Here is a 15,000-nt window from a genome sequence, read left to right as displayed (position 1 = left end):
ACTGGCCAATATTCACCACTGGCCAGTATTCACCACTGGCCAATATTCACCACTGGCCAATATTCACCACTGGCCAATATTCACCACTGGCCAGTATTCACCACTGGCCAGTATTCACCACTGGCCAATATTCAATAATGTGCAATAACCCACACTGCATATTAAAGGTTAAAAATATGGCCCAACTAACAAGACTTAATCCTGACTCCAATTCTATGGTCACTACACCCTGTAAGTGTTCGTTTAAATGGTAGACCAGAATCAAATCAAGACACAGGATTCACTTTAGATAAGTTATATCAAAGCTTTACTGAAGAATGATATTGCAATCTACAATTATGTGTACACGGATCAGATACTACAGTACAAGTCTATCTCTCCTTCTAGCAAAGAGACAGAGTCCCGTCCAGCGTTTGATGCCAGCTATCTCAAACCCTCACTTTTTATCCATTTCTGTCCCATCCCTGCTGGTGCTGTCATCAGTGATGCACCGAAATGAAAATTCTTGGCCGAAACCGAAAACCGAAAAAAGAGGAAACCAAGACCGAAAACCGAAACCGAAACACCGAAAGAAATGAAGCCAATTATTAGTACCATTGCATTTATGGCTATGACTGTGTACTAACTTTACTAAAATCAAGGCATTGCAATTGTATAAATTAATATTAAAGTTTAATTAAAAAAATATCTAGCAGAAATATGGCTACAATCTGATAGTCACATACAGTATATAGTAGCCTTAAGAACAGAATAGCTTACTACCTATTATTATTATTATTATTATTATTATTGTTATATTATTATTATTATTATTATTATTATTATTAATTGAGGCACCTTTTGTGCAGATTTCCCTGAACATATCAGACAGCGAGGGTGCATGCCCCTCATCTGGTGCAGAGAGACCAGTCTTTGTTTCTGCGCTCTGATCTCCTCCCTGCGTGGCGCTCCGTCTCCGTCTCCATGGCGACCTGGATCATTTCGTGCGCCTTGCTTTATTTCCGCATCCAAGTAATGGTCTTTATAACGGATCAGGTCCAGTGGCGATGAAGTGCAGAGGATCCGAACAGATCTCACTGAAACGTGTGCTGACAGACTCTAAGAGCACTTTTCATTGTTTTCATGCGGCGTGCGGGTCTCAACCTCGTTGCCTGGAGACGCTTTGCAGGTGGAACGGATCGGTATTACTGACACGGCGGATCGGCGGTTTTCTGTTTGCGTCATCACAACATTTTCGGCCGTATTGTTTCGGTGATAAAAGTATTTTGGCCGAAAACCGAAAATGCCCTTTTGGGCCATTTCGGCCAAAAATCTTCGGTGGCCGAATATTCGGTGCATCCCTAGTTTGGATCCAGTCCAGATCTTCTGGATCCAGCTGGTTCCTAACACATATAGCACAATGTATGAAAACGTTACCTCGGCTTCTCCCATTCTCAGGTCAAAAGAGACAAGCTGTTATTGTTGGATTTGAGAACCTGTGTGTTCTTAATCTTCTGCAGACTTAAGGAGTTGCGTGAGAGCCGAGGTCACTTTCATACTCCGTGCTACACTTTTCGCGCTTTCAAAACACTGCACCATTGTCGTCTCTGCCTCCCCCGGTCAGAGGAGACCTTTCTCAGTTCCCAAATATTCCCCGGTTCCAATATCCCATACACCTTTTTTATAATGTCTTATCACTTTAAAACCAGATGGCCTCTCGCCAGAGCCAGAGCAAAGAGAGACGACAAGGTCAGCTCATGAACTCTAAAACCTCTCACTTTATTCTCACCAAATATATTCCTACAATATCACACTGTATATAAAACCATACTCATAATTTTATATGTATATAGCGTCTCAGAACTGAGCACCTTACCTTACCTTCTATTCTATTGTATTCTAGTCCCAGAAAGAGACTCACACTGGTGCTGCAGGTTTGACTCATTCAGCCAAAGCTGTTTCTAGCTGTAAGACTCCATCTACACTACTATTGGTTTAAAAACTAATATCTTTCGCCACGTTTACACCTAGGGTTGGGTACCGAGACCCGGTGATAACACGGCACCGGTGCCTAAACGGCCGGGATCTACCGGACCGAATAGCAACGCAGATTTCGGTGCTTCATTTTGGTGCCACATATCTGCCTGCGCTGCTCTCTGACGCTCAAACAGAAACAGGGCGCGTGGTCGCGTAGCGATGGCGCACGGCGTGAGACATGGCGAGGGCGTGGCGATGGCGTGCGGTGTTTTCTACGTCTTTACCACCGAAAGAGGTGTCGCGGCGTGCGCTGCTGTTGCTAGCCTTGTCTGACACATGGATGTTTCCCATAAACATAAATATATTCTGATCTGATTACAGCAAAGACAACATTGGGAAAATAGGCTCCAGAATATTTCCTTCTGTAGTGACAGGTGACATATTAGAAAATCTATAATTATTATTTTTTTTTAATTACATTTATATATCTGCATTTATATCAAAACCTCAAGACTTTCAAACATCAACATGTCATTTATTAATATGTATTTGTGTCTAAATGACATATAAACATCTTTTCATATTCTATGTTGTCTGGAAACTCTTCCAACACGCTGGCGTGTGGCGTGAAAAATAGGCGTCGGTCCTATTTCTAGCACGCACGTGTTTTCTGAGCCGTGTTACCATGGGAGCCCAACAGAACATGAGACTAAATAAGAGTTTACCTGCAACAACCTTTGTGCAAAATAATTGTTTTCACAATAACATTGTTTTTGTGATCGTTAGGTGTCTAAATCGCGATAATAATTTGATTAATTGCAGCCCTACTTTCATTTATAGTGCGTCACAATATTTCTGTAATAGGAGAGGCTTCATTTAAAAAGTATATATACACTCACCTAAAGGATTATTAGGAACACCATACTAATACTGTGTTTGACCCTATCCTATCAATATGGGTCAACAAGTTGCTTAGATCACCTTTCTTTCCCATTCTGACTTTCAGTTTGGAGATCAGTCTAGACCTGGACCACACCCCTAAATGCATTGAAGCAGCTGCCATGTGATTGGTTGATTAGATAATCGCATTATATACTGTATATATACAGACGAAGTGTTTGTGTGTCTTCCAGGCTTCACCACGCTGACCTACCTGCGCGTCCACGCCCAGAAGCACCACGGCCAGGAGTGGAAGGAGAGTGGCGGGGCTCGGGGGGGCTTCGGCGGGACGGGGGCCGGGGGCGTGCTGCTCTGCCAGCTGTGCGGGGTGCAGTGCAAGACGGTCACGCAGCTCCAGGGCCACATGGGCACCCACGGGGGCCAGGGGGACCCCGGCGTGGGCCAGGGGGACCCCGGCGGGGGCCAGGGCGACCCCGGCGTGGGCCAGACCAGCGCCGGCCCCGTGGGCACCACCAGCGTGGCCGTCACCGTGTCCAGCGCCAGCGCGGTGGGACTACTGGTCACGGACTGCTCCGGTATCGCCCCCCAGGCTCACAGCTAGCAGGCTGGGGGGGGCGAGGGGGGGCAGGGGGTTCTGGGGGTTCTGGGGGATGGAGGAGAGGGGGCTGGGTCCACGAGGACGAGAGAACCAGAGAGGCAGCATCCAATCAGGTGGGTGAACCATTCGTCTGTTATCACCTCCTTCTCCACCTCCTTCTGGGAGACCCGGGTTCAATTCCCACTGCGATACATCAACCAATGTGTCCCTGAGCAAGGCACTTAACCCCTAGTTGCTCTAGAGGTGTGTGACCTCTGACATATATAGCAATTGTAAGTCACTTTGGATCAAAGCGTCAGCTAAATGACATGTAATGTAATGTTTAGCAGCATGAAATGTGACAAGCAGATCAGCAATGTTGTTAAAATGATCTCTTTCCAGCTTTGTCTCCTGGCTGAAGTTAAGCCTTTCCTTAACAGGCACGATCTAGAGAAGGAGATTCATGCTTTTATTAGTTCAAGGTTGGATTCCTGTAATGCTCTTTATGTTGGTCTGAATCAGACCTCCATCTCCCAATGACTTAACTTGTTGTAAATGCTGCCCGTCAATAGATACCCACCCTCACCCACCCCCCTTTTCCCACAGTAGAGCCAGTGGGACTGATCAGTCTCCCCGAGTTGGTCCAGAAAGTTGAACACTTTCAAGGCCTTAAACGGTCTGGCCCCGGAGGATTTGTCTGAAATTTTAACTTTGCGTGAGCACAACCGGTCCTTGCGTTCTTCAAATCAGCGAGTTTTAGAAGTGCCAACGGGGGGGTGATCTGCCCCGAGACTCTGGAACAAGTTCCCCCCCCCCCCCGATATTCACACTATTATAGATGGAGCTCTTTTAGTTTCATTCTTCTGTCTCTTTGTAACCTTTTCTGATTTGACTGTTTCCTATGATTCATTCTTTCTATTTTATGAGATGTGTTCCTGATGTGAAGCACGTTGGATACCTGCTGGTTGCTGTAAAGTGATTTATAAATACATGTTGGTTGATTGATTGGTTGGTTGATTGATTGATTGATTGTTTAAGATCTATAAGCGATCTGACATAAAACCATAACGGTGAATTATAAAGTCTAAATGTGCTACATTGGGGAGGGGGGGGTTAAAGAACACAACTGGAAGTCACACGAACAGGCCATTCAGTGACCCTGCCGAACACACACACACACACACACACACACAGACACAGACACAGAGACAGACACACACACACACACACACACACACAGTTGAGGATGGCTGGAGAATTGCGGACCCAAAATGCAGAGGCAGAAACTGAGGATAGTTTTGATGTTTTAATTAACTCTGAAAGATGCACAAAAACTGGCTACAAGACACACAATGATCTGACACTGGACAAGGGGAACCCCAAGACTAGATACAGAGGGTAACGAGAGAACACAAGACAGGTGACACAAGGGCTGGGAAACAGGTGAAACACATCAGGGCTGGGCAGAGCAATCAAACAACGCGGGAAAACACAAGACAGGAAGTAAAACCAGACTATCAAAATAAAACAGGAAACTGAGCAAAATACAAAACAGAAAACAGACAAAACACCAAAACCATAACACACACACACACACACACACACACACACACACACTTGCACACTCACAATGCCCCCCTATGCCATAAAAGCCTAAACTATTTTAATGAGACCTCTTAATAAAGTTGTTCTGTTTGTGCCTGCAGAGTCTTCGCCGACTGGCAGAAGTGGATGTAGACCTGGGGGGGCGGGGGGCGGGGGGCTGTCTGTCCTCCCCCAGCGTTGTTTCACGACCGTTTCTGACCTTTTTACTGCCCGCTCCATCGGCAGCGTCAAACTGCTGACCTGCCACGAACTCTGAGAGACCCTTTGGGACCAGTCCAGATCCAGAATAGACCAGTCCAGATCCAGGACAGACTGGCTGGACCAGAGACCCTTTGGGACCAGTCCAGATCCAGGACAGACTAGTCCAGATCCAGGAAAGACTGGCTGGACCAGAGACCCTTTGGGACCAGTCCAGATCCAGGACAGACTGGCTGGACCAGACCATAAGGAGACCTCTGTGTGTGTGTTCTGATTCCTGTGGCTTAGCGGTTAGCTCTTTCTATTTGCTATCATGTCGTTGTCACAGCGTGTCCTGATTTTGTAACGCTGTTGGATGTTTTTAGATCATTTCTATTCCATGATATTATTAGTGTTTATTGATAATGACATTGACCTACAGACAAAACACGACTTGAGTTTAACTTCTTACTTAACAGTGTCCAGTTGGTCCGGTTCTTCAGAGCAGGGACGCCATGTTTCTAGGGATGTAACGAAACACTCCACTCACCACGCCATTCACCATTTCACAGCTCTTCTTAAATTCACCTTTTTAGGCTATTTGCATAGAACTGATCGCCGTGTGTTTCATATCAAAATGCTCAGAACACACTCAGCTTCCTGTGTAGTGGCGCCCACATCTGTCCCAGAGCAACAAGAAGACATCATCTGTCCCAGAGCAACAAGAAGACATCATCTGTCCCAGAGCAACAGGAAGAGATCATCTGTCCCAGAGCAACGGGAAAAGATCAACGGGAAGAGATCATCTGTCCCAGAGCAACGGGAAGACATCATCTGTCCCAGAGCAACGGGAAAAGATCAACGGGAAGAGATCATCTGTCCCAGAGCAACGGGAAGACATCATCTGTCCCAGAGCAACGGGAAGACATCATCTGTCCCAGAGCAACAAGAAGACATCATCTGTCCCAGAGCAACAGGAAGAGATCATCTGTCCCAGAGCAACAGGAAGAGATCATCTGTCCCAGAGCAACGGGAAAAGATCATCTGTCCCAGAGCAACAAGAAGACATCATCTGTCCCAGAGCAACAGGAAGAGATCATCTGTCCCAGAGCAACGGGAAGACATCATCTGTCCCAGAGCAACAAGAAGACATCATCTGTCCCAGAGCAACAAGAAGACATCATCTGTCCCAGAGCAACAGGAAGAGATCATCTGTCCCAGAGCAACAGGAAGAGATCATCTGTCCCAGAGCAACGGGAAGACATCATCTGTCCCAGAGCAACAAGAAGACATCATCTGTCCCAGAGCAACAAGAAGACATCATCTGTCCCAGAGCAACAGGAAGAGATCATCTGTCCCAGAGCAAGGGAAAGATCAACGGGAAGAGATCATCTGTCCCAGAGCAACGGAGAGGCATCATCTGTCCCAGAGCAACAAGAAGACATCATCTGTCCCAGAGCAACAGGAAGAGATCATCTGTCTCAGAGCAACGGGAAAAGATCAACGGGAAGAGATTATCTGTCCCAGAGCAACAGGAAGACATCTGTCCCAGAGCAACGGGAAGAGATCATCTGTCCCAGAGCAACAGGAAGACATCATCTGTCCCAGAGCAACAGGAAGACATCATCTGTCCCAGAGCAACAAGAAGAGATCATCTGTCCCAGAGCAACAAGAAGACATCATCTGTCCCAGAGCAACAGGAAGAGATCATCTGTCCCAGAGCAACGGGAAAAGATCAACGGGAAGAGATCATCTGTCCCAGAGCAACGGGAAGACATCATCTGTCCCAGAGCAACAAGAAGACATCATCTGTCCCAGAGCAACAGGAAGACATCATCTGTCCCAGAGCAACGGGAAAAGATCAACGGGAAGAGATTATCTGTCCCAGAGCAACAGGAAGACATCTGTCCCAGAGCAACGGGAAGAGATCATCTGTCCCAGAGCAACAGGAAGACATCATCTGTCCCAGAGCAACAAGAAGAGATCATCTGTCCCAGAGCAACAAGAAGACATCATCTGTCCCAGAGCAACAGGAAGACATCATCTGTCCCAGAGCAATGGGAAGAGATCATCTGGCGCAAAAGCTGAAACGTTGTTCACTCAAATCTCTTCTGAAAACAAACCCTAACATGTGTGTGTGTGTGTGTGTGTGTCTGTGTGTGTCTGTGTGTGTCTGTGTGTGTGTGTGTGTGTGTCTGTGTGTGTGTGTGTGTGTGTGTGTGTGTGTGTGTCTCTGTGTGTGTGTGTGTGTGTGTCTGTGTGTGTCTGTGTGTGTGTGTGTGTGTGTCTGTGTGTGTGTGTGTGTGTGCGTGTGTGTCTCTGTGTGTGTGTGTGTGTGTGTGTGTGTGTGTGTGTGTGTCTCTGTGTGTGTGTGTGTGTGCGTGTGTGTGTCTCTGTGTGTGTGTGTGTGTGTGTGTGTGTGTGCTGCTTGAGCTGCAGTATGCAGATGACTGCGCTCTTGTATCTCACTCTCCACAAGACCTCCAGTCCTGTCCTAAATGCAGCAGTGAGGGCATACAGCAGGATGGGGTTGACCATTAACACCACCAAAACAGTGGTAATCTGCCAGTGGAGTGCTAACATCCCACCCACACCACCCATCTTCAGTGTTGCAGATGAAACTGTCAGTTGTTCCATCATTGAAATACCTGGGGAGCATTATCTCTGAAGACAATAGCATTGACAATGAGGTTCAGAACAGAATCAAACAAGCATCAGCTGCCTTTGGGAGACTCCGGCGGTGGGTTTTTCTGAACAAGAACCTTACAGCCTCCTCTACAGCTGTGAGGCCTGGGTTACTTACAGCCTCCTCTACAGCTGTGAGGCAGCCCTCTACAGCTTACAAGCCTGGGTTACAGCCTCCTACAACAGCTGTAGGCCTGGGTTACTTACAGCCTCCTCTTACAGCTGTGAGGCGGCTCTGGGTTGCTACAGCCTCCTCTACAGCTGTGAGGCCTGGGTTACTTACAGCCTCCTCTACAGCTGTGAAGCCTGGGTTACTTACAGCCTCCTCTACAGCTGTGAAGCCTGGGTTACTTACAGCCTCCTCTACAGCTGTGAAGCCTGGGTTACTTACAGCCTCCTCTACAGCTGTGAAGCCTGGGTTACTTACAGCCTCCTCTACAGCTGTGAAGCCTGGGTTACTTACAGCCTCCTCTACAGCTGTGAGGCCTGGGTTACTTACAGCCTCCTCTACAGCTGTGAAGCCTGGGTTACTTACAGCCGCCACATCAAGTCCCTGGAACACTTCCACATCTGCTGTCTCCAGCGCATCCTGGGAATCACTTGGCGTGACAGAGTGCCTCACACTGAGATCCTCAGGAGAACAGGCTGTAAGAGTATTGAGGCTACAATCATCCAGCACCAACTGCGTTGGTTGGGACATGTCCTAAGGATGCCCTACGACCGTCTGCCCCGCAGAGTGCTATATGGCCAGCCACACCAAGGCCAACACTCTGCTGGAGGCCAGAGGAAACGCTTTAAAGACCAACTGAAGACAGAGCTTAAGAGGTGCAAAATCCAACCTGGGAACCTGGAGAACACGGCTGCTGATCGCAGCATCTGGCGGCAGCTATGTCTAGATGGGACCCAAGCACTGGAGGAGGACAGGACAGTCAGGAGACAACAAAGAAGGCTCCGGAGCAACACACCCACACCCAGTAACACCAACACCATATATACATAATACTATATATGCATAATACCATATATACATAATACCATATATACATAATACTATATATACATGTCCTACCTGCAATAGAACCTGTGGCTCCAGGATAGGACTATTCAGCCATCAGAAAACTCACCGTTAAAAGACAGAAGTGGACGTCATCATCGGATTCGATGGACAACTGCAAGTGTGTGTGTGTGTGTGTGTGTGTGTGTGTGTGTGTGTGTGTGTGTGTGTGTGTGTGTGTGTGTGTGTGTGTGTGTGTGTGTGTGTGTGTGTGTGTGTGTGTGTGTGTTGGATCCTTTACACTTTCTACAATGTTTTAATATGTTAACTACATTCTCCTGATGATACTTAGACTTTTACTGAAGCAACATTTTCTCTGCAGGACTTTAACTTGTAACAGAGTATTTGTACAGTGTGGTATTAGTACTTTTACTGCAGTAATCTAGTAGTATCAGTACTTTTACTTGAAAAAAGGATCTGAATACTTCCTTGAGCGCTGTTGCAGCTGAATAGAAAAAAAAATCTAAATGCTTTGAAAATACTGCTTACATTTGTTCAAATGACAACCATTTCCGAGCTGCCAAAATCCTCTGTGTGTCTCAGACCTCAGAGGGTTAAATAACAAAAATAATTTATTGGTTTCTAAAACAAATCCCACATCAAAATATCAAAAAAAAAAAAATAGAAAATCTTAACTCTAAAGGAGATCAAAATTCAGTTTTTATCTCAACCGGTTCATATCTTTTATCATTTATGTCCATTATCAGCTGATTCACGATGCATCGTTACATCCCAAGGAGTTTCAGATGGGCCATCATGTATATATACACTAAACTAATAGTTGTTGGTGTATGTTTCTCCATGAACATTGAATGTGCATAACTTCTCTGCTTCATATGGTCTTTGCTCTGTCTCTGGATGCTGATTTGTAATTCTTAAAAACAGGTAAATTGCCATTGTAATTAGTAACTATACCTTGGTGACACATTTTCTGTGGCTGATTGTACTTGATGCATAGTGCATAGCGCCTCGTTACTACTGTATTAAAAAGCAGTCAAATGCATGAGTGGATTCAAGTGGAAGTGATCTTCATGAGTGTCTGCGACATAGCCAGATCTGTCTCCACAGAGCTGCGGAGGAAGGTCTGGCGACACCACACATGCATTCTGGGATAAGAGAAGAAAAGCCTCATAAAGCCCCCAAAAAAGGGCAAAAAGATTCCTGAGCCATCATAGAAAAAAGCAACAAAAACACTGAAAAGGCAATAAAATTGTCTAAAAAAATTCAGAAAAAGTGACAAAATCTTCAGAAAAAAGCTACAAAATTTATTGTGAGCCTAAATTGTATGTGTGTATATGTGTATGTGTGTGTGTATATATATATATAGTACAGTCAGGTTTGGACACCCTCTCTTCATTCTATTATCTTGTATATTACTATTGTTACTGAAGGTATCAAAAGTATGAATAAACACATATATGAATTATGTACTTAAAAAAAATGAATAACTGAAAACATGTCTTATATTTTAGATTCTTCAAAGTAGCCACCCTTTGCTTTTTTATTAATAAGGAAAAACTTCCACTAATGAACCCTTGACAAAGCACACCTGTGAAGGTAAAACCATTTCAGGGTGACTACCTCATGAAGCTCATTGAGAGAACACCAAGGGTTTGCAGAGTTATCAAAAAAGCAAAGGGGGCTACTTTGAAGAATCTAAAATATAAGACATGTTTTCAGTTATTTCACACTTTTTGTTAAGTACATAATTCCATATGTGTTCATTCATAGTTTTGATGCCTTCAGTGAGAATCTACAATGTAAATAGTCATGAAAATAAAAAGGAAACGCATTGAATGAGAAGGTGTGTCCAAACTTTTGGCCTGTACTGTACGTATGTATGTATGTATGTATATGTGTGTGTGTGTGTGTGTGTGTGTGTGTGTGTGTGTGTGTTATATGTATATGTATATATATATGTATATGTATATATATATATATGTATATATATATATATATATATATATATGTATATATATATATATATATATATATATATGTATATATATGTATATATATATATATATATATATATATGTATATATATGTATATATATATATATGTATATATATATATGTATATATATATGTATATATATATGTATATATGTATATATATATGTATATATATATGTATATATATATGTATATGTATATGTATATGTATATATATATGTATATATATATATATGTATATATATATATATATGTATATATATATATATATATATATATGGGCCGGATAAAAATGTGCCGTTTTTTTACATTCAACATGACGGCTACCGCAGCATCACCCTGATCGTTGGTCTGATTGGTTGAAGGACTATCCAATCGTTGCTCAGATTGGTTGAAGGACTATCCAATGGCGCCCAGAGGCATTTGAATGGCGTCCGTTGGTGACGCCCCTTTGGAAATGAGCTGTGAAGGAACCTTTCCCAGACCCACTCTCAGTTACAGCTGAGAAGAGTCTGGGGTCAACCAGGCTGTAAGAAGGCGACAACCCATTTCAAATCTTAAAAACAAGCAATACGATTTTAAAATCAATCCTGAAACAGACAGGGAGCCAGTGGAGCGACGCCAAGACTGGTGTAATGTAGGTACGCTTTTTGGTTCCGGTTAACAGTTGAGCTGCTATGTTCCAGACTAACTGTAAACCTAAAGTGATGAACACATGAATGCATCAATAATTAGAATACCATAATATGGTATAGATTGGTATGCAGAATGAGGACTTTTTCTTTTGGTACGTTAAAGGTCCCATCGCATGAAAATGTCACTTCATGAGGTTTTTTAACATTAATATGAGTTCCCCCAGCCTGCCTATGGTCCCCCAGTGGCTAGAAATGGTGATAGGTGTAAACCGAGCCCTGGGTATCCTGCTCTGCCTTTGAGAAAATGAAAGCTCAGATGGGCCAATCAGGAATCTTCTCCTTAATAGCTTAAGACACAGAAATGGCACATTCTAAGGAAAGCTCATTGTTGGACTGGCTCTAGTGGCTGTAATTCTGCACCAAGGCTGAATTTCAGGAAAGAGACTTCAGATACAGTATTAGGGGACCACTAAGGTCTATATAAAAGAGACTTCAGATACAGTATTAGGGGACCACTAAGGCCTATATAAAAGAGACTTCAGATACAGTATTAGGGGACCGCTAAGGCCTATATAAAAGTGACTTCAGATACAGTATTAGGGGACCGCTAAGGTCTATATAAAAGAGACTTCAGATACAGTATTAGGGGACCACTAAGGCCTATATAAAAGAGACTTCAGATACAGTATTAGGGGACCACTAAGGTCTATATAAAAGAGACTTCAGATACAGTATTAGGGACCCACTAAGGCGCTATATAAAAGAGACTTCAGATACAGTATTAGGGGACCACTAAGGTCTATATAAAAAGAGACTTCAGATACAGTATTAGGGGACCACTAAGGTCTATATAAAAGAGACTTCAGATACAGTATTAGGGGACCACTAAGGTCTATATAAAAGAGACTTCAGATACAGTATTAGGGGACCACTAAGGCCTATATAAAAGAGACTTCAGATACAGTATTAGGGGACCACTAAGCCCTATATAAAAGTGACTTCAGATACAGTATTAGGGGACCACTAAGGCCTATATAAAAGAGACTTCAGATACAGTATTAGGGGACCACTAAGGCCTATATAAAAGAGACTTCAGATACAGTATTAGGGGACCACTAAGGTCTATATAAAAGAGACTTCAGATACAGTATTAGGGGACCACTAAGGCCTATATAAAAGAGACTTCGGATACAGTATTAGGGGACCACTAAGGTCTATATAAAGAGACTTCAGATACAGTATTAGGGGACCACTAAGGCCTATATAAAAGAGACTTCAGATACAGTATTAGGGGACCACTAAGGTCTATATAAAAGAGACTTCAGATACAGTATTAGGGGACCGCTAAGGTCTATATAAAAGAGACTTCAGATACAGTATTAGGGGACCGCTAAGGTCTATATAAAAGAGACTTCAGATACAGTATTAGGGGACCACTAAGGTCTATATAAAAGAGACTTCAGATACAGTATTAGGGGACCACTAAGGTCTATATAAAAGAGAACTTCAGATACAGTATTAGGGGACCACTAAGGTCTATATAAAAGAGACTTCAGATACAGTATTAGGGGACCACTAAGGTCTATATAAAAGAGACTTCAGATACAGTATTAGGGGACCACTAAGGTCTATATAAAAGAGACTTCAGATACAGTATTAGGGGACCACTAAGGTCTATATAAAAGAGACTTCAGATACAGTATTAGGGGACCACTAAGGTCTATATAAAAGAGACTTCAGATACAGTATTAGGGGACCACTAAGCCCTATATAAAAGTGACTTCAGATACAGTATTAGGGGACCACTAAGGCCTATATAAAAGAGACTTCAGATACAGTATTAGGGGACCACTAAGGCCTATATAAAAGAGACTTCAGATACAGTATTAGGGGACCACTAAGGTCTATATAAAAGAGACTTCAGATACAGTATTAGGGGACCACTAAGGCCTATATAAAAGAGACTTCAGATACAGTATTAGGGGACCACTAAGGTCTATATAAAAGAGACTTCAGATACAGTATTAGGGACCACTAAGGCCTATATAAAAGAGACTTCAGATACAGTATTAGGGGACCACTAAGGCCTATATAAAAGAGACTTCAGATACAGCATTAGGGGACCACTAAGGCCTATATAAAAGAGACTTCAGATACAGTATTAGGGACCACTAAGGTCTATATAAAAGAGACTTCAGATACAGTATTAGGGGACCACTAAGGCCTATATAAAAGAGACTTCAGATACAGTATTAGGGGACCACTAAGGTCTATATAAAAGAGACTTCAGATACAGTATTAGGGGACCACTAAGGCCTATATAAAAGAGACTTCAGATACAGTATTAGGGGACCACTAAGGTCTATATAAAAGAGACTTCAGATACAGTATTAGGGGACCACTAAGGCCTATATAAAAGAGACTTCAGATACAGTATTAGGGGACCACTAAGGCCTATATAAAAGAGACTTCAGATACAGTAATTAGGGGACCACTAAGGCCTATATAAAAGCATCCAAAAAGCAGCATGTCATGGGACCTTTAAGTGTATTTCAATAAAACTTTTGTACTTTTACCCTATATAGGATTTTGAATGCTGTAAAAGTATTTCTTTCTTCAGAGTATTTCTACACTGCAAAAGATCGGAGTACCTCTTCCACCTGTGGAGAAATAAGATGAATTAGTTAATAGTTCAAAACTCCAACAGTATTAAATGCATTAATAATAATTATAATAATAATAATAATAATCTGATAGAATATATAACAGTTTATACATTTAATACTTTAATAATTTACATTATTTCTTCATCTTCATATTAATTCATTTTTTTTAATTTTTTTTTAATTTATTTGAAATCATTTTTATTAACTTTTAATTATTTTTTTAAATCTTTTTTCATTTATTTTTTTTTAATATTTTGATTTATTTTTTATATTTTTAATTCCCTTTTAATCGTTTTATTTCATACAGCCACAGGGGACATTTTTAATACTTTTAATACCTTAACTACATTTACACTGCAGGACTTTTACTTGTAACGCAGTATTTTTACAGTGTGGTATCAGTACTGCAGCAAAGTACTTCCAGCTCTGACTGAAGCTAACCCGTTAGCATCGTTAGCAATGTTTACAGCAGAGTATCCGGGTACTTCCAGCTCTGACTGAAGCTAACCCGTTAGCATCGTTAGCATTGTTTACAGCAGAGTGAAAAGCATCAACCCTCCCCCACCCGGCTTTACCAGCCTCTGCGCCCTGACATGCTAGCCAGCTATCCGCTGTAAAAGCGACCATAGAGCCTTAAAATCCCGCGGAACACAGAGGGCATCCTGGATGAGACATACCCATCCAGAACACACCAGAAACGGCCTTTATGGGACGCTTGTTCGGTGGATATTACGACGCGATGGGCAGCAGCTAGCGGGCAGTCCAAAGCTAGCTGCAGCTAGCTGGTCG

The 15,000-nt window shown here is 42.9% G+C and overlaps 3 protein-coding genes across 5 annotated transcripts in view; all 3 read left to right on the top strand.

The window, feature by feature from the left end:
• The window catches only part of LOC120573832 (myc-associated zinc finger protein), a 19,694-nt gene extending 16,236 nt beyond the window's left edge, over window positions 1-3,458 (top strand). For both annotated transcript variants that reach the window (XM_039823692.1, XM_039823691.1), the window contains exon 7: window positions 3,090-3,458. In XM_039823692.1, coding sequence (XP_039679626.1) covers window positions 3,090-3,457 — 368 coding nt within the window. In that variant the 3' untranslated portion in view covers window position 3,458. The remainder of the gene's footprint in view (window positions 1-3,089) is intronic.
• Window positions 3,459-3,506: 48 nt separating this feature from the next.
• On the top strand, window positions 3,507-7,422 carry LOC120574280. The gene is made up of 5 exons (XM_039824580.1): window positions 3,507-3,571; window positions 5,140-5,166; window positions 5,318-5,495; window positions 5,884-6,427; window positions 6,927-7,422. The coding sequence occupies exons 1-5, from the start codon at window positions 3,507-3,509 to the stop codon at window positions 7,301-7,303; spliced, it is 1,191 nt and encodes a 396-aa protein (XP_039680514.1). The 3' UTR covers window positions 7,304-7,422.
• A 7,305-nt stretch (window positions 7,423-14,727) lies between these two features.
• Window positions 14,728-15,000, top strand: part of nlk1 (nemo-like kinase, type 1) — a 35,312-nt gene continuing 35,039 nt past the window's right edge. For both annotated transcript variants that reach the window (XM_039823694.1, XM_039823693.1), the window contains exon 1: window positions 14,728-15,000. This exon is cut by the window's right edge. The gene's annotated coding sequence lies outside the window, so the exon portion shown is untranslated.

Source organism: Perca fluviatilis, chromosome 15 (genome assembly GCF_010015445.1).
Source record: "Perca fluviatilis chromosome 15, GENO_Pfluv_1.0, whole genome shotgun sequence".
Taxonomy (NCBI): Eukaryota; Metazoa; Chordata; class Actinopteri; order Perciformes; family Percidae; genus Perca; species Perca fluviatilis.
This window is presented reverse-complemented; position numbering and strand designations above follow the sequence as displayed.